The 18,639-nt window shown below is 40.2% G+C and overlaps 3 protein-coding genes across 3 annotated transcripts; 1 reads left to right on the top strand and 2 right to left on the bottom strand.

Moving 5' to 3' along the window:
• Window positions 1-125: 125 nt before the first annotated feature.
• tmem205 (transmembrane protein 205) lies at window positions 126-4,076 on the bottom strand. Its single transcript, XM_089018295.1, has 4 exons — window positions 3,963-4,076; window positions 3,420-3,537; window positions 3,172-3,335; window positions 126-2,208 (listed from the first exon to the last, which is right to left on the bottom strand). Exons 2-4 carry the CDS (start codon window positions 3,517-3,519, stop codon window positions 1,906-1,908), a joined length of 567 nt encoding a protein of 188 aa, XP_088874421.1. The 5' UTR covers window positions 3,520-3,537; window positions 3,963-4,076; the 3' UTR covers window positions 126-1,905.
• Window positions 4,077-4,227: 151 nt separating this feature from the next.
• Window positions 4,228-7,929, top strand: elof1 (elongation factor 1). Its single transcript, XM_089018296.1, has 4 exons — window positions 4,228-4,569; window positions 6,042-6,169; window positions 6,233-6,303; window positions 6,434-7,929. Exons 2-4 carry the CDS (start codon window positions 6,054-6,056, stop codon window positions 6,496-6,498), a joined length of 252 nt encoding a protein of 83 aa, XP_088874422.1. The 5' UTR covers window positions 4,228-4,569; window positions 6,042-6,053; the 3' UTR covers window positions 6,499-7,929.
• A 156-nt stretch (window positions 7,930-8,085) lies between these two features.
• Window positions 8,086-16,928, bottom strand: cnn1b (calponin 1, basic, smooth muscle, b). Its single transcript, XM_089018290.1, has 7 exons — window positions 16,629-16,928; window positions 12,866-12,987; window positions 12,676-12,742; window positions 12,391-12,528; window positions 10,335-10,451; window positions 9,852-9,998; window positions 8,086-9,751 (listed from the first exon to the last, which is right to left on the bottom strand). Exons 1-7 carry the CDS (start codon window positions 16,686-16,688, stop codon window positions 9,506-9,508), a joined length of 897 nt encoding a protein of 298 aa, XP_088874416.1. The 5' UTR covers window positions 16,689-16,928; the 3' UTR covers window positions 8,086-9,505.
• Between the last annotated feature and the right edge of the window lie 1,711 nt (window positions 16,929-18,639).

An 18,639-nucleotide genomic window follows, 5' to 3' on the forward strand; every position in this document is an offset into this window, starting at 1 on the left:
TATTTGATGTTACAATTTGACATGACGACTGATGTGACTCTTTGTCAAACTTCACTTCCTGGAGTGAGGAATGTGACGGACATTTTCTTTTGTTTGCGTCCTTCCTCTTGCTCACACGCACGCCCTTCAGATTGTTTTCTTTTATTTATTTTCATCTGTAACCTGGGGATAGAACCTGATCTGAACACATCACTTCCTACGCGTGTAAACACCATTAAATGACTTGACAAACTTGTTCTTTGCTTTAACAGGGTTTTAATTCCTGACGACAACATTTACTGGAAGGAGCAATATTCAGTTGTCATCTCTGCTTTTTTTAACTTGGAAAGGAATGCGCACTTGTATGTACTTGCATCGTCACTAGCTATTAGTAGCTAGCTTTCTATCTATTTGAATTACTTCCGGGTTTGAGTGAACGCTGGTGCGTGTGGCTGCCGCTGCTCACCCATAAAAACTTATCCTGTGACTGTAAAGTGACCTTGAGAGTTTTGAAAGGTGCTTATAAATCAAATGTATTATTATTATTATCATCATCATCGCAAATGATCATCTGTGTCGCTCACTTGTTTCTATTTATAATTATATTTTATTTATTGTATTCTATTTGTGATTGTATTTTATTGATTATAGTACCTATGCTTGTCTGTGACTGTAAAGTGTCCTTGAGAGCTTTGAAAGGTGCTTCAAATGAAATGTATTATTATTATTATTATTATGAGCGCTGACGTCAGCAACAAAGAAAAATTGCTGGCGGATTCAATGTTTATTTCAAATATTGCATAAAATGTAATGTCGTCTTTTGAGAAGTTTGAGGCATTGAATTAATGTCTTCTTTAAAAAGTGAAAACATTTGTATTTTCAAACAAGAACAATCATCTCCGTATGTTTGCTTATTTTTAAGTGTTGCGCCATCGCCCCCTAGTGGAGAAATATTCTCTTTCTCCCTCTCAAAAAAGAGAAAAATACATAATTCATATATAGTGATACCTTGGCTCACGAACTTAATTGGTTACCAGAAAATGTGCTTAAGGCGAAAAGTGTGTATCCCAAACATTAATTTCCCATAGGAAACCATTAAAATGAGAATAATCCGTTCCCACGTCCCCATAAAACATCATTTTCAATTTTCTAAGCCTTAAAACTACACAAAATATACCTTATTTTATGTATAATAAATAGTGCTATAGTATTGCAATGAAATAAATAAACTGTACAGTATAATAAAATAAAGTATTTTTATTTACCTTTGTGATGGTGATGGCTTGATGGAATGGAGTGGCCGGTTTCATCAGTATTAAACACTTGATGAGGAATGTCGCCTTCTTCCACCATCTTGAGGAATGATTCCTTATAAGCTTTGGCCGCTTTATCGTCATAACTGGCTGCCTCACCATGACGAATGACACTGTGAATCCCTGTACGACGCTCAAAGTTCTCAAAGCATCTGTGGCTTGCCGTGAAATCATCAATGGATGACGAACTTCCAGGTTGCCTCTTGACGATATCCGAGTGCGGCTTATTTGTGTAGCCTGATTGATGGGATATTTTAACCTTGCAGTCTACACTCTGCCTTTCAACTATCAATAAAGTTGAAACAAGTCCAAATTTCACTGTTTTCTATCCATTTTCTCACTCTCTGTCGTGTGACTATCTATTTTTATTTGTAACTGTGTTTCTGTAACCGTCCCCCCTCACTGGCTGCCATTTACTTGTTAGGAGAACGGGCTCGTTGGCGAACGACACATCACTCATTGTGGCGCTCCGTGTGTTTCCCGAAAAATAGTTTGTATGCCAAGATTGCATTCTCGCGAATTTCACATTCGTAAGGCGAAAAGTTCATTAGCTAAAGCATTCGTAAACCGAGGTATCACTGTACTGTGCATTTTGTAATTGTACCCAATCAGACTAGATCGTAGATAGATTGAAAGCAGTGTAGATCAGGTTAGTTGCAGTGCAGATGACTCCTATCAGGTTACAAAGGTTGGTCAACCCGTGGTAGCGGCCAAAAGTTCTTTTGTAAGCTTTGTACTTGGGATCTTGCTCTTTAAGTTTGGCGTAGGCTTCCTTTTGGGCGCCCAGTCCGATTTGGTTCCCAAGACCGTGTTCCGTCTCCACTGCCCTCATCAGGAACATCACCTCGGTGGCTGCCGGACCAAACCACCAAGCGTTCAAACCCGCCGTCACCAATGCCGTAAAATAGAAGGCCATCTGCAAAAGGAACAAAATCCAAAACCACGTGAAGGACATTTAAAGGACAACCGACACCTCCGGGCAATTTGTGTCCATAATTTGTAAAATGACTTCAAATGACTTCTACTGAGCGCATTTTACAAAGATTTCACCGCATGGAGCTAGATTTTTTTACGTTTTAAGACTCGCGCTGAATATTATGGAAGTCTTGTTTTCCAGCTGAAGACGATGCCTTAAGTGACGTCACGGAGGGAACGCCCGTGACTGAGAAAGTGACACACAATGCATTTTGGGTACTTTTTTTCGTCTGAAAACACAGTGTTGATGGCGAAATTAGAAGGAAAACTACAGAAATAACGCGATGGTGAATCGTTGTGTGTCGCAGCCAATTGCAGTAACACGCATAAAGAAGGTGTAAGTTGACACAAATTCCCAATGGACAAGTCAGCCCATTTCCAACGGAGCTTGTGCGCCATCTTGTGCATTTTCTGGGCGCTACATTGGAGTCCAGACGGCTCGAATTGATACGGAAGGACTTCTTTCATCGATTGCAAACATTTATGCTTTCCTCTTCAGAACAATTTGAATCATATTCATAACTGGATGAGTAACAAGAAAGCATCTTCTCCGAATCTGAACTCTCTGAAGCCATTGTTTTGATTCTGGAGCAAGGCAGTGTGTGACCAATAGTGACATCACGAACGAGGGGGCGGGACTTTCTGAATCTGCCCAGTTTTGAGCTCATTTTGTGGCAGTTTTGGGACACTTGAAGTCATTTTTCTTGGTGTTTTGCATTTGACTAAAAAATATCAGCCTGCGTGTTTTGGCTATTTTAGATGCTATCAAACGTTTTTTTCTGATGTCAGTTAGGAAACAAACAAATGGTGTCTGTTGTCCAATTCAAGAGCTGCATTTCCAAAAAAAAAAAAAAAAAAAACCACAAAAAGTTCCAGCGCTGCCTATGCTAATGCGACGCTTTACCTGCACCGTTTCACGCGTGTCCAGCAGCTCTCTTGGATGATACACGGCATAAATTGCCAGACTGACCAAATGGCTTCCCATCAGACAATAGAAATAAACCGGGAAGAGTTTACTCTGCACTAGGCCAAAAGTATGCCGAGTCACCTGCCACACCAAAGCAAAACCTGCAGAGACCGACCAGATGGAAAATATTAGGGAAAAAAAGACCAATGCACTAAAAAACTCCCTAATTCTTTGACGACGCTTACCTCCAATGAAGGAGACCCAGATCTGCATTCCCCAAGTGAACGAAAGCACCAGGAGGTGTAACACTTTGACCAAGTCGGAAGGATCCCCCTCGGTTGCCATAGTGATGCCCGAGGAAGTCTGCATACAGTAAATATTGAAAAGAGAGAAAGTTCATCCACAAGGAATGAAAATATGAGGGTGATGTGGTTAAATAGCCCGGATGTTGTAGTTTCCTCCAGTGAGGGAGAACAAGGCTTCTTTCTTTTACAGCGTACCAAATATTGACGAAAAAAAAATCAACATGTTAGCATGTTAGCAAGTTAACATGTCAGATCTCAGGTCGTGTTGTCACTTTTCAGAGGCGTTTTGTTTATTTCAAAATGCAACAGCAGATCCGTATCAGGGACAAGGTGGTCTGGTTAGATAGCCGGGGTGCTGTAGTTTCCCCGAATGTTGGCCTGGTTGACGGATAACATGTTTTTTTTCATAATTTGGTTGACACAAGCACGGTACAAATTCGAATGATATTTTTTTGGTCGATAGCAACAAAAAACGGTAAATACCTTCTTTACAAGCGTGCTCCGGAGTTACTGTTATGAATCCTGCGACAAGTGCCACTGACTTCCGGTGTCGTCCTTCTGGCGTGACGTTAGCCAATCGTTTTCTGGCAAGATATGTGAACCACGCCCATTACTACGGGTCTCATCGAGCAACGTTTTAGACCTAATTTGACAAAATGAATATTTATCGACATAGTCACGAGGCAAATAATTATATCAATGTAACATATATATATAATCATATTTCATAACAAATACACGTTATATACCGGCGATCTTTTTCATCAGAATTTCCGCGATATGATTTTTTTTAGATTCATATTTGTTTCTTTGTCACGTGACAGCATTTATGAAATTGAATTCAACCACTTCCGCGATGTGTACGATATTAAATATTTCAGAGCATTGTGAATATAACATTCATTTTGATTCTAATTTTGAGACCTACTTACGTCACCGCGGAGAGGGGGGGGGCACGCCAGTTAGCGGTTGGTAAAACACGGATTCAAAGAAATATGTGTTTTTCGTGGATTTCTCCAAATAATCATTTTCACGCAATTGATATCAAACCCACGGATCAATATCATTAATCTGCAAATTATTTTCGAAGGTACGTTTTTTTTTTCTATCGTATTTCGATTCGTAAACAATGCTGCTAACCAGCTCTTGCATAACGCAGTTTACTCGTTTGTTAGCGTGTTAATAAAGCTTTGCCCAGTGATGTTGAATCTGCATCTTTTTTTAAACATTAAGAAGCACGCATCGATTGAATTCATATTTCTCATCCCACAAATAACAAATAGCTATGCTACGATCACGCACGATAGCACGCGTGGTTCACGTAACGCTATTTCAGTCATTCCGGATGAACCATTCAAAAATCATCATCGCATAATCATTGTCGTAGCGACGCTTCCATATTTGAAGTCGCTAGCCATTGACTTTTTTTCGCTTTAGTTGACAAATGGCTAAATGTTGATATTTTTATATTGCGAATGCTGCGTTAGTTTATTAGCAGTCTAGTGGGTGGCGTATGCACATTTCATAATAACAGTCAAGTCAGCTGTGTGCAAATAAGATATGTGCCTGAAATTTCAAGCAAGTTCTAAATTATTCTGGAAAGAAAATTAAACGAGCCAAAGCGTGTTTTTACCAAGTTCCATTGTCATTGTTATGGTTAATAAACAAGTCATACGTCAATTCATACAAAGTTGCTCACACGCAACATACAGTACTATGCAGAACCATTGGGTTCATTGTTTCTGTTGTCACTTCAATGACAGAAATATTAAGGTACGCTACAGCGACCTATATTGCATTTTTGTGAAGTACGTAATCGTTTTTGGTGGTATTTTACAAGATATGCAGTTTATGATGACGTATTACACAAGTTTCCCTCCATGTTGTTTCTTGAAATTTCCCAATACGACAACGAGAAAAAAATTGATTGAAGTTGACGCTCTTTTTGCTAACACTACAGTTTATAATGTTGAGTAAATTGTATTTCTATAACTCATAGAAGTGGTAGAATATATATTTTTCTCGATAACTGCCAAGTTTCAAGCAAAAACAAGCATTAGCATATATATTTCTAGAGCTCGCAATTTTCTTTCCTTGTATTTAAAGACAGCCATTTTGGATTTCTGACCAAAATCTGCCTGCATTCGATCGTTGATATTTGCTATTCTGTCACTTATATTTCGCTTTAGACATCAAATACTGTAGAATACAGATGATTTAATATAAATTCAACTAAAGGATCGCTAAATCATTCCAATTAATAACTTAAATAACTAAAATAGTGACCGTGTTCAGATGTTCGGTCACAGATTTTCATTGTTTTAAGTGTGTAATTACAGGCAGAAAATCCCCTCATATTTCGAAAATTAAAAATTCCATTATTTCCTTATTATTTGTCATAGAACAATAATCTAGACATCATTTGAAAGCTATTTGAATGCACTTTAATATGGTCTTAGAAAATGTGTGATGAATTATTATTGAACATTTTTAGCACAATGCAAATGTCCCCATTGTGTGACGAATAAAGGTTTTCTGATTCTGATTCTTTCTCCACCGCAGGGCAATAAAAAAATGGGGCGCAGAAAATCCAAGCGAAAGCCTCCTCCCAAGAAAAAAATGACAGGCAACTTGGACACCCAATTCACGTGCCCGTTTTGTAACCACGAGAAATCCTGCGATGTGAAAATGTGAGTTTATCTGAAAATGGCTTTGAAAGCGCAATGTTGACAAATATGTTTTTTTATTTTCAGGGAGCGAACACGAAACACGGGAATCATTTCATGCAGCGTTTGCTTGGAGGAGTTCCAGACACCTATAACGTGTATCCTATTCAAAGTCATGCACACTAGAGCTGCCATTCATTCCATTCACACTTACGAATGAATAATTTCAAGATTTATTATCGTCAACATTTATAATTTCCTTAATTTCCCCCCCTCCTCCCCCACTAGATCTGTCGGAACCAGTGGATGTTTATAGTGACTGGATCGATGCGTGTGAAGCAGCCAATCAGTGATCATTTCTTCACCTTTCAACTGGTTCAACAAATTGTTGTTTCGTTAGCACCAGAGATAATCATTTTTTTTTAATAGAAATGCTACCATGAATGCTGAATCAACTTTGGCGCCATATTGGAAGTGGAGCGGATCATGTATTTGCCTCTTAGATAATAATCATAATAATAATAATAATAATAATTACTATTATTATTATTAGAGACGAAGCAAGCGTTTTACACTTAAAATCAAATGTCTCGGGATTAGCTTTTCAAGGCAGGACTGATTAATGGTTTTTAATTGCACTGGAGTGCAATATCAAATTTGCAAATTAATTAACGACTACTGTGTTTTTTTAAATGTGCCCAATTCAAAACCTTTCAAATGAACTACTGGAGTAAAAGTTTACAATCAACAGATGTTTTTTTTAAGTGTCATACCGGTTTCTCAAATGTATTAACATCTATCTAATGGAATGTATCATGAATGGAAGGAAATACGGGAGTTTGCTCGGGAAGATCTGCCACATCCAATATGGCGGACACACGTGATGGTTATACATCGTGTTTTATTTACTGTCATTTAGATTTATGGGTACTTAATATTTGTTTTTTTGTGTGTGTGTGTGTGTGTGTGTCGAACCCGGCATTCCATATTACTGAATGTTCTTCCACGCAGCTATTTTACCCCGTATGTTTTGGTATTTTTTATTTATCACTTTGGACTTGACATTGAATTGACAGGTAACATGATATTTTCATCACTGTATAGATAGCCTATTACTCTCTCCACAGTAACTCAAATAGATAGAAAGCTAGCGAATAGATAGCTAATAGCTAGCGCATAGATAGCTAATACCGAGCGAATATAGCTAATACATAGCAAACAGATGGCTAATACCTAGCGAATAGATAGCTAATACCTTGTGAATATAGCTAACCCGGAAGTAACTCAAATAGATCGAAATCTAGCTAAATAGCTAATAGATAGCCAATAAATAGTTACCTAGATACCTAATAGATAAATAGCCAGATAGCTCGTAGCCAGCCAGACAGCTAGTAGATCGCATTAGATAGCTAGCCAAATAGCTAGCTAGATAGCTAGCAAATATAGCTAACCCAGAAGTAACTCAAATAGATCGCTAGCTAGCTAGTTAATAGATAGCCAATAAATAGTTACCTAGATAGCTAATAGATAGCAAGTAGCCAGCCAGACAGCTAGTAGATCGCCATTAGATAGCTAGCTAGATATCTAGCTAGATAGCCAGCTAATAAATAGCTTAAAAATGAAATGTATTATTATTAAAAATAGCAAATAGATAGCTCGGTAGCTAGCTAGATAACAGATTGAATGGAATTTACAAGCAAAAATACATTCTTTTTTTAGAATCATATCCTTTCCATTTCCTTTGTGTTGCGATGAGTACAATAAATCAGAATTTTACTTTTCAAGTGTTTTTATTGCACAACTGTCATATTGTAGTGAAAGCCAGAACAAAAAGACATTTTAAAAATCGTCATAACACAGCCTACTCTCGGACACGTGACATTTTTTTAACCACGGACTTCACACTTTAATGCATTTTAAATTGCACAAATCAAGTCAATGCGCCGTTTAAAAAAATGCTGAAATTCATTTTAACCAATTAAAGGAAGGAATGTTAAGAGTTGACTGACAACTCTGTTTCAGGTGCTTTTTTGTCTTGGGTGACACTTTTTAAAACTAGGCGAGCGATTTGAGCACGCCGACTGCAAAAATCACGATAATATTTAACGCCATCTGAAATATGCATTCCAACCTCCCCCCCCAAAAAAGTGTGCACGTACTGTATGTATATTCCCTATTTCTTAAAAATACCAGCAGCAGCTTTGTGGCACAAATAGCAACGTTACATTCAAAGACATTTGGTGAGTTACAGCAATACGATATGTCATCTTCAAAATAAAAAAAAAAATAATAAAATAGAAAGAGAAAGCGTGCGTTCTTAACATTTCAAATAAAGTTTGGGAATGGCGAATTGGAACAAAAAAAGCATCAAAACTGGGAAAGGTCACCCGGCATTTGGAACGCTGTCCAATTTGTACTTTAACTAACGATAATTAACATTCCAAACTCACCGCGTGGACTTGAATCACTTTGGATCTGGAATCTTGGCTCATTTGAAAAGCGGAAACATACGAAAAACGTCCATCGACTGCGCCTCCTTCACACTTGTCAATCACGCCCACAAAGGAAGAAGGAAGGGTCGCCTCCTCGGGCCTGTTGAAATTTCATAGTGGTCAGTAGCACCAATGAGGGAGTGGGGGGGGGGGGGGGGGGGGGGGTCATATGTCCATGAGCCAAATTCTGTCTTGGAATTTCAACATAGGAATATAATCGATGAAAAGGTTTCTTCAGCCGTCATCTGTACTACTTTGAAGGTGTCGGACGGGACGTTTCGCTTCTTATCCAAGATGCTTCTTCAACGAACTAAAGTCTTAGCGGTAGTATCAGCCCTATCTGGACAGTAGGGATATATATATATATATATAGGGCCGATACTACCGGTAAGACTTGTTCACTGAAGAAGCATCTTGGATGAGAAGCGAAACATCTGACACCTTCTAAGAAGTGCAGATGACGGCTGAAGAAACCTTTTCATCAATGGATCACTCCTGTACGACTGAGTAATAAGGAATATAATGTTCTATTAAGATCTAGAAATAGCAAATATGTATCTTGAAAATCAACCTCTTGTGTGTCTGGGTCACTCTTGTAGTGATGACATAACAGTTGGGGTGGTGGCGCCCAACGCAGGATCAAAGTTAGGACGTGAAGTAAACACTCATGGAAAGACAAAATAGCTCCCAAGAGTAAAAAAAACAGCAATTATAATAATAATAATTAGGAAAAGACAGACTGGAAGCAATAATGGCATCAAATCAGTGTTTAAATAACAGTCTAGGGGGGAGTCGCGCATCACAAAGTGGTGGTTGTTTGTCGAAGGTTTAGCAAAGAGGAGGATTTTGAGGCTGCTAGTGGTTTTCCTTAGTCAGAGTACTGGTTGTAGCCATCAAAGTGGTCTTCGCTGCCGTTGTTGTAGAAGGTCTCGGCGGGGTTGGCGCAGTACTTGTTGTCGTAAACCTGGCGGGGGAGGCCGTAGGTGGTCATGCCTTGCTGCGACGCCACTTTGTTGGTGCCCATCTGAAGCGAGATGGTGGTGGTGTCGCAGTTCTCCAGCTCTAACTTCTTGTCAAAGATGTGCCTCCTGGTTCCGGGGGCCGTCATACCAGACTGGGGGGGAACATGAAAAAAAAAAAAAAAAAAAAAATCAACCGTGATTCGGCATGAAAAACGAAGGCCGTCAGCCGAGAAAAACGTGGCGTGTGCTCACCTGGTTGGCTCCTTTGTTGGTTCCCATCTGTAGACTGATGGTGGACTGGTCCATCGGGTTGTCCATGCCCATCCTGGAGTCGTAAAGGTGGCGCCTGGTGCCGTAAGAGGTCATCCCTTTTTGACTGGCGAGTTTATTGGTGCCCATCTGGAGGTGATGAGGACCACCATCAAGAAAGACAGATGGAGATTGGCTTTATATTATATATAAAAAAAGCAGCACGTCTCGGCGAAAAGATCCGTACTCGGCGGATTGTCAGCTATCGCGGTGGCTTCTGGTCCCCAATAACCACCAAAAACGGGGAATTATACAAAAAAAAGTAGCACATGTCTCGGAAGGGTCCCTAGTTTGCAGATTTTCACCTATCGCGGGAATTACTGTAAATCCGTTTGAGCGCTATTCATTAGCATTCAATTGTGTGTGTGTGTGTGAGCACTGCCATTGGTGAAAAGGACCTAGCGTGAAATGGCGTTGCTGCCTTACCTGCAAGCCAATAATGTTGCGTCCTTCCCTGAGTTTCTCTGGAGCGAAGCGACGCTGCTGTTTCTCGGCGTACTTGACCCCGATGTCGTATTTGGACTGGAAGCCTTTCGACTTAGCCTGACGACAAATGACAGTGATTGATACACAGTTGCCCATATCTGATTGATTATTTTTATTTTTCAATGACTGCAGTGATGCGTTTTGAATCTATATCTACAGGTAACATCCGACTTACGACCAGCTCAACTTACGACCACCCGTATTTACGACCATGACCTCCAGACCATATTTAAAAAAAAAAAAAAAAAATCTACACCTGGCACCGCAACGCACTAGCAGGCTGGCAACGCGTAGGACAATTTTGGCCAGGCAGCATGTCACACACTCGCACAGCAATCAACTGTGTGATGGCACCAGAGGGGGTAGTTTGCGTGTCATTTAGCCTCCGAGTCTCTATTCAACATTTTGAATGAATTTCGACTTACGACCGTTTCGACTTACGACCGTTTGGTCGGAACCGAACTCGGTCATAAGTCAGATGTTACATATATGTGTGTGTGTGTGTATATATATATATATATATATATATATATATATATATATATATTGTATTTTTTTTTTGCTGGTCATTCTTCATGATTTGCTTCATCCTCACCGAAGCATTTTGCATTCCAAACTCACCATCCCCCCTCACCCACAAAAAAAAAAGCAGGATAACCCCAAAAACAAACCCCCAGAGAAGCAAACTTTGTAGTAAAGTTGTTTATACATTCCCGCGAGGAGTGCAATGACCTCGACGGGGGAAAGAGGTCAACTTTACACAAGCACATAGCGCAAATGCTAGCAAGCAGCTCTTTGGGGGTCAACCGCTTATTTGCATTTCGAACAGAAAGCACCGCCAACGTCCAAATTCCGAACACACAAAAACAGTTTTGAAACAGAGGAGGAGGTTCGAAGCATCTCGTTGGATTAAAACAATGCCCTGATACCCCCATAGATTGTCTCATTCCCCTGGAAGAATCGTCCTAATGAGTTGTTTTGCCACCATAGCGATTTTAATGCGGGATGGTCGTTCGCTAGTCACGCTAGGCCGTAATCACAACAGCAGCCCCCTGCTGTGCCCTCCCCATCGGAGGCATCAATAGGAGGATGCCACACCTACACACAAAAAAAGGCTTTGAATTCCGTGTGGAATATTGTTAACAGACAATTTAGCTTTTGAATTTTACCAAAGTGTGGCTCGGGGGCCAAATGCGGTCCGTGGTCAATTTTCATTCGGCCCACAGTCGCCGTCAAAAAAAATCAATAACGTCTCGTCGGCATGTAGAATGAATATTTTGGGCAGTAGCGCTGTTAGCTGTGTGTGCTAAGTGCTGCTATCTGGAGGCTCCATTAGGAACAGCAAATTTGAAAAAAAGTAATTGACTAAATGAGCCCCCGCAATTTTCCAAAATGGCGATTTTTACATAAAAAAAGAAAGTGGTGATTTTTATATTAAAAAAATATATATATTTTAATTTGATTAAATTTTTTTCAAAACATTTCTAAAATGGCAATTTTATTTAGTTATTTTTTATTTTCCAAAATGGTGATTTTTACCCAAAAAAATCTAAAACGGTGATTTTATTTCATTTTTTCAACATTTCTAAAATGGTGATTTTATGTATGTATTTATTTATTATTTTCTAAAATGGCGATTTAATTTTTTTTCCCCTAAAATGGCGACAAACAGCAAAAAAAATCCCTTCTTTTCAACTGTTACAAAAAAAGAAAATTAAAGTGTTACAAAAAGTGAATTTCAATTTTCAATTTTGTAGTTTGTGTTTCAAATCAACCAAAACACATGCTTAAGATAGCTGAAATTAAACTAAAAAAAAGCAAACACAGAATGGCTCGCTGAAATGTATTTATCGTATTTTCCGGTGTATAAGGCGCACCCCCCCAATGAATGAAAAAACGTTTCCAAATATAATATAGAAATATATGTCAACATTTTCCAAGGATAATATATCAAAGTTTTCACATGATTATTATTCGAGGCTGGGGTTGCCCTCACCATTCCCGCCAGGGCGATGAGGGTGGACTGGACCTGAGTATGGTTGACGTTCTCAAACAGGTCGTTGGCCTCGAAGATGTCGTGAGGTTTCAGGCCGAACTCGGTGATGGCGCGGACAAAATTGCCGATGTTTTCCAACTGAGGGAGGACAAAGTCCATTTCAATTAGTCAAAGGAAAAAAAAAATGACAATACAATACAATATTTAGCATATTTTAAAAAACAAAAACATTTGAATCGTAAAAATGACATATGACATAACAATGGGGGCGGGGTCTGTCGTTACCTGGTGCCAATTTTGACTGGAGTGGTTGATCTTTTTCACCGATCCCGGCTGGAGAACATTAATAAGTCTACAAAGAAAACGGAAAGACATGAAAACACCGCACGGAAATTGTAGCGTCCGTGTGAAAATAAGTCACGGGAATCCAACTTTTTTTTTGGTAATCGGAGCAGTATGGCAAAAGCTCACTTACTCGCAGAGCAGGACGCCATCTTTCAGACTCTCCATAAAGTTGTCTCCAATCTTCTTGCTGGTGACATCTTGAATCCAAAGCCTGAGCGCCTCCTCCATATGTGGGTCATATTTTCCTGCCAACTGAGGACAGAAAAGAGGTGATTTTCCCCCAAAACCATTCGGGGGAAAAAAACACATTCACCGAAAATTCGCTAGCTTTCTATCTATTGGAGTTACTTCCGGGTTGAGTGAACGCTGGCGCGTGTGGCTGCCGCTGCTCACCCACAGAAAAACTTGATCCTGTGACTGTAAAGTGACCTCGAGAGTTTTGAAATGCGCTTAGAAATGAAATGTATTATTATTATGATAAAGTGCTATTTGGGTGACTTTTTAAGAGAATTAATGGCGACGGGGGAAGAAGCTGTATAAATGTCTGCTGGATTTGGCACACATGGATCGGTTTGGGGAAATCGCAGGAAAAGGTGGTGGGCAGGGTGCGGAGGGTCTTGTCTTGATTCTTGCAGTGTGCAAATGATTTTTTCCCTCTATGTCTATATGTCATGCATATTAGCATATTTGACAATAAAGCTAACTTTGACTTTGAAGTTCTGTGAAATTTCACATCCCCGTTTCCCGGACGTTGTCATGGCAAAGTCGTGAACGTCTGACATCCGTGGCTAACAGAAGCAACCTTTCCAAGCTGAAGGGATTGAGGATGGCGTCGCTTCCACGGGATCACACCAAACTTGGGAGCAACAGCTTTCCCAGACGCTCCCCCCCCTGATTCCCCCTCCGACTAACCTACTCTTCCCTTGTCGACCGGCCAAGCTCATATTTCTCACTGCCTCAGTCTGGCTTTTTTTGCGAGTACTGTATTCCCATTTACAGCCTTCAGCCTAATGGAGACACAAGTCAGCACGGGGGGGAATTCAGTTGTCTCCGTTTTATGGCGTCGCCCACTTCCAACCAATCAGGAATCATTTCATAAGAATTCACGGACGCAATATAATTCTCAGTAGTCTGCGATTCAGGTATTTTGAGGCCAGCAGAGAAGGCCTTGCAGGCAATGATGGAACACCACTGTGAATCATCTGAAATCAAGAGTAATGACACTTATTGTGGTTTACATACGACAATTTGACATTTGGGTTGGGACTTTAGCAAGCATCATGAAATTTCACAAGTCTGATTTGCTTTCGTGGGCCGAATAAAATGACGCGGTGGGCCAGATTTGGCCCACGGCCCTTGATTTTGACACCTGTGTCTTAAGAGTTTGTACTGATTTATAATAACAATAATTCATTTCATTTCTAGGCGCCTTTCAAAACTCTCAAGGTCACTTTACAGTCACAGGATCAGTTTTTCTGTGGGTGAGCAGCGGCAGCCACACGCGCCAGCGTTCACCCAACCCGGAATAACTTAAATAGATATAAAGTTAGCTATCTGGCTAATAGATATCATATAGATAGCTAGTTGGGGTAGACAGCTAGACAGCTAGTTATCAAATAGATATGTAGCAAGGTAGCCAGCTAGATAGGTAGCCAGCTAGATAGCGAGATTAGCTAGCTAATAGATAGCCAGCTAGATAAATCGGTAATAAATTATTCTCACAAAAATCGATCCCCATCCAAATTGTGCGAATAGAATTCCAGATTGTAATACGCCAAATTCCGTCGGATTTCCTTTAGCGTTGCCCTTGGCAATAACTTAACTAAATGAGTAAATGTCTGGACGTGGGCAAGCCGGTGGGTGTCCCTCTGTCTTCCGTCTGGACAGCGGTTTGTCATTGTTGACTTCCGTGTCAACGATTGAAGCTAAACAAACTTTGTCAAGTTCCGACGGAGGGCAGCGGTCACGCCTTAAAAGGTCGTTTGTTGATGACTGCTGGTTCCTCCCCGTCACTCTCCGTGTTCGTCCTTCTTGACTTCACCATGTTGGAACGTACCATCCGACTGTCGGAGGACGGCGTCAGCACATCAAAATAACTCTGACATGGCAACAAAGCCTCTTTGATCGCCACAAAGAACAACAACGCGCACATCCGGATGCAGCCGGACGATAATGACGACGCGATAGCCGCTAAAACGGCTACAGTTTGACCTTCTACTCGCCCAAGGTCAGATGCTTTGCTCGCTAGCGCTTCCCTTCCCATCTCCACCCATTCACTACCAAATATGTTTTCAATATGAAAATAAAATGATTTTTTTTATCGATCTATTTTTTGCTATATACATACAGTGGCAGGCCGTGGATTTCATGACTAGGCCTTCAGTAGTGCTATGTCTGAATCAATCCAATCTCTTTTGGTGGATGGATGCGACAGCTGTGTGTTTGCTTTCAACATTTAGCTTGTAATAGACGTGCACATTCCACCATGACCTCCCTGATCCACTGCTGAAAAGGACGCTTTGATCCTCTCCTCCTTCATCTAGAACTGCTTCATGTCACAAAGAGGGTATAGCAAATGCTGAAGAATGAATGACTCTGTGTCTTTGTGTCGTCATATTATTTGTTATTATTATTATTATTATTATTTTTTACCTTTGTTACTTCCAGGTTGAGTGAATGCTGGCGCGTGTGGCTGCCGCTGCTCACCCGCAGAAAAAAATATCCTGTGATTGTAAAGTGTCCTTGAGAGTTTTTAAAGGCGCTTAGAAATGAAATGTATTATTATTATTCGTAGCAACATACAATGGTCAACAAAGCAGCTTGCCTTGTTATGGAATCGCGCTGATTGGAAGTTGACGACAGAATATTGTTTGACGACCATTTTGGAAGTCGTTCACGTGCATGACGCCATCTTGGAAAAACTTCTACACAATCTTGGTCATTTCTAGCATCATTTCCAATCAAGATTAAAACAAATTTAGAACACTTTTGGACTGGAATGTCGCCCCCCTACTTCCCACATTTGCAATTATTTGCTCCTTTGAGTTATTATTTCCAATCCGAAAGACCATTGACAGTTTATTGATTATGATATAGGCACAGTATTTCTTGGCAAATGGCTTTTCGGACATTTTTGGTGTGATAAATTCTTTTGTGTCAGGCTGTTTTAGAAGAAGCGTATTTTTAATTGGAAAGCAAATTTGGCATACCGTCAAAATACAAATAATTGACTTATTTAAATGGCCGCACATTAATTAAACAGCTATCAATAAAAGGAGAATTTCAACTCGATCACAATCATGGTTCTCATTCAATCTGGTATGGAATATTTTTTAACTCGTTCACTGCCATTCACAAATTGATTCGGAGATTGAAAATATGACAGAACGCAATTCCCAATTTGTTGTGTTTTTCATGCTTGGGAGCCAATAAAGCGCTGGCCATGGCCATTAAGAATTAACTCTTTTTTTCCTGACAAAAGAATAGTCTAAGGTTTCTAACACTGCATTGAATGTTTATCGTCCTAAAACTCAATATTCTGTGGGTGCTGGAATGGAGCTGACACATTTTCGCACACGTCTGGTAGCGAATGAGTTAAACAGCCATAAATGAAAGGAGAATTTCAACCTGATAACAATCATGGTTCTCACTCAACTTTTTAAGCACTTACTTACAGAGTACATTGAAATAGTTAAAAGTTTTTGAATTACTTTTTGTCCAAACGGCGTGAGCAAATCGTTACCCAACCAACCCCTGACAGACACTGTGCACAGTCCAAGCATTTGGGTCCAAGTGGAAATGCATCATCATCATCGACGAACTCTTTTTAAACACTCGGTGTTTCCGAATATTCATCATGCCTAAAAGTATTTTTTAGAAAAACAACATCTTACCTTACTCTTGACCTCGGCGGAAAGTCCAAAGGCTGGTCCACTTCTGAAATGTTGTGACATGGTGCTGCTACTTGCTCGAGTCTATTTACAATGAAAGCGGAGGGGGTCGAGCTTTAAAAATGGACGCGCAGGGTCAGGCTCGCGAGAGTCCGGCACAGCACAAAACAAAAGTACAAAGCAAAGCAGACGGGAAAGTTCCCGACTAATCCGTAAGTATCTGATTTTTATTCGGAGCCGTTCCGTTTGGACCAGGTTCCGAAGCGAGGAAGCAAACTTTCCGACACTTTTCAGAATGTGTTTTAAACGATTCCCAATGGCCTCGCAACGTGATTGGTCGAGGCGGCTGTCCAATCACCGAGCGGCTTCTTCGTCCATACCGATGATGTCATCGTTTTGGTATTCGATCCAATCGCTCACTTTTTCCACTTCGGGGATGCTTTGCGCTCATGTCGAGATACGCTTTGGTCGAGTTATGTCATAAGAAGACAAAAGATATAAATGTGTATTGTTAAATCAACATGTCATGTCGGTGGATGGTCAGCCTCTAAACTGAGATTTCTCTTTATTACGGCGATAGTATGCCATGATAGAAATACGCGAAAGTGCAGTGTCGTGTTTAAAAATAACGAATATTTATTTACTTTGTTTAAAAAAATACAAACGAATAAAGAAAGGCACAAACCGATAGTGCTTTGGAATAATAATAATACATTTAATTTATAACCCCCTTTCAAAACTCTCAATGACACTTTACAGTCACACGATAAGTTTTTCGACGGGTAAACTGCGGCAGCCATTCGAACCAACGTTCATTCCACCCGGAAATAATTCAACTATAAAATGGTCATTGGCACAATAACATTCAAATAAAGTAAAATTACTCTGTTTGAATCTTGGCTCCAGATTTTCCCTCTGTGAAGCCTTCAAACTATTCTCGCGCTTGCGTTCATACGGTACTGCGTTACATATAATAAGGAATCATTTTGGAGCTCATGAACAGTTTCTAAAATACGCACTGTGAATTAGGAATACTGGAAATTAGAATTAATTACCTCATTTTCCTCCATATAAAACAATACTCATCTGGACAAATATGTTTCTTTGCTTGTAATCACGTTAAAGGTAATGCAAGCATGCCTGACGCTTCTGATTTTAATTCAAATGGACCAGACCAAGCCTGAAATCTTTCAATTGTGTTGGCTGTCTATTAGCTGGCGAGCTAGCTATCTATTAGTTATCTGTTAGCTGGCTACCCGGCTGGTTATGTAGCTGGCTATTTATTTAGCTATCTGGCTAGCTGTCTAACTGGCTATCTGGCTGGCTATCTAGGTGGCTTCCTGGCTAGCTATCTGCTAGCTATCTAACTAGCGGGCTAGATATCTATGAGTTATCTATTAGCAAGCTAGCTAACTTTCGATCTATTTGAGTTATTCCGGGTTGAGTGAATGCTGGTGCGTTTGGCTGTCGCTGCTTACCCACAGAAAACTTAATCCTGTGACTGTAAAGTGACCTTGAAAGTTTTGAAAGGCGCTTAGAAATGAAATGTATTATTATTATTATTATTATTATATTTCCTTTGATTTTATTTTATTGTATTAATTTATTTTACAAAGGATGCCCTTTGACCTCTTCTCTCTCCCCAGTTTCAATCGCACGCACGCACATACCCAAACAGGCGGCTGAGGGTGGAAGGAATGCAGCCGATTCAAGGGGGGCGGGGGGGGGGGGGGGTTTGCGGGGCAGAGTGACAGTCGAGGTGGCACCCCAGAGAGGGCATGATTCACCCTCCCCCCTACTCTCGCTTTTGTTTGTCGCTTGCAGACACACGGGCGACATGCCAATCCAATACAGTGGAGGGGGAAAATGTGGACGGATGGTACATAGAAAAATGAGAATTCATTCCATCAAACCATCAACGACCATCACAAAGGTCAACAAAACGACTTTATTATACAGTAGTTTATTTCTTTCATTACAATACCATACAACATTTATTATCCATAAAATAAGG

The sequence above is a fragment of the Hippocampus bargibanti genome, linkage group LG17 (assembly GCF_051943395.1).
Source record: "Hippocampus bargibanti isolate YZ-2025 linkage group LG17, ASM5194339v1, whole genome shotgun sequence".
Classification (NCBI taxonomy): domain Eukaryota; kingdom Metazoa; phylum Chordata; class Actinopteri; order Syngnathiformes; family Syngnathidae; genus Hippocampus; species Hippocampus bargibanti.

What these genes read in the sequence shown, in the direction of transcription:
- elof1 (XM_089018296.1), top strand. Translation starts at nt 6,054, where the DNA reads ATGGGGCGCAGAAAATCCAAGCGAAAGCCTCCTCCCAAGAAAAAAATG. An exon ending in AAATCCTGCGATGTGAAAAT is followed by an intron (nt 6,170 to 6,232) that starts GTGAGTTTATCT and finishes TTTTATTTTCAG; the next exon opens with GGAGCGAACACGAAACACGG. An exon ending in GTTCCAGACACCTATAACGT is followed by an intron (nt 6,304 to 6,433) that starts GTATCCTATTCA and finishes CTCCCCCACTAG; the next exon opens with ATCTGTCGGAACCAGTGGAT.
- cnn1b (XM_089018290.1), bottom strand. Translation starts at nt 16,688, where the DNA reads ATGTCACAACATTTCAGAAGTGGACCAGCCTTTGGACTTTCCGCCGAG. An exon ending in CCGCCGAGGTCAAGAGTAAG is followed by an intron (nt 12,988 to 16,628) that starts GTAAGATGTTGT and finishes TTCTGTCCTCAG; the next exon opens with TTGGCAGGAAAATATGACCC. An exon ending in CCAACAAAGGAGCCAACCAG is followed by an intron (nt 9,752 to 9,851) that starts GTGAGCACACGC and finishes GTTCCCCCCCAG; the next exon opens with TCTGGTATGACGGCCCCCGG.
- tmem205 (XM_089018295.1), bottom strand. Translation starts at nt 3,519, where the DNA reads ATGGCAACCGAGGGGGATCCTTCCGACTTGGTCAAAGTGTTACACCTC. An exon ending in CTGGGTCTCCTTCATTGGAG is followed by an intron (nt 3,336 to 3,419) that starts GTAAGCGTCGTC and finishes CGGTCTCTGCAG; the next exon opens with GTTTTGCTTTGGTGTGGCAG. An exon ending in ACACGCGTGAAACGGTGCAG is followed by an intron (nt 2,209 to 3,171) that starts GTAAAGCGTCGC and finishes TTCCTTTTGCAG; the next exon opens with ATGGCCTTCTATTTTACGGC.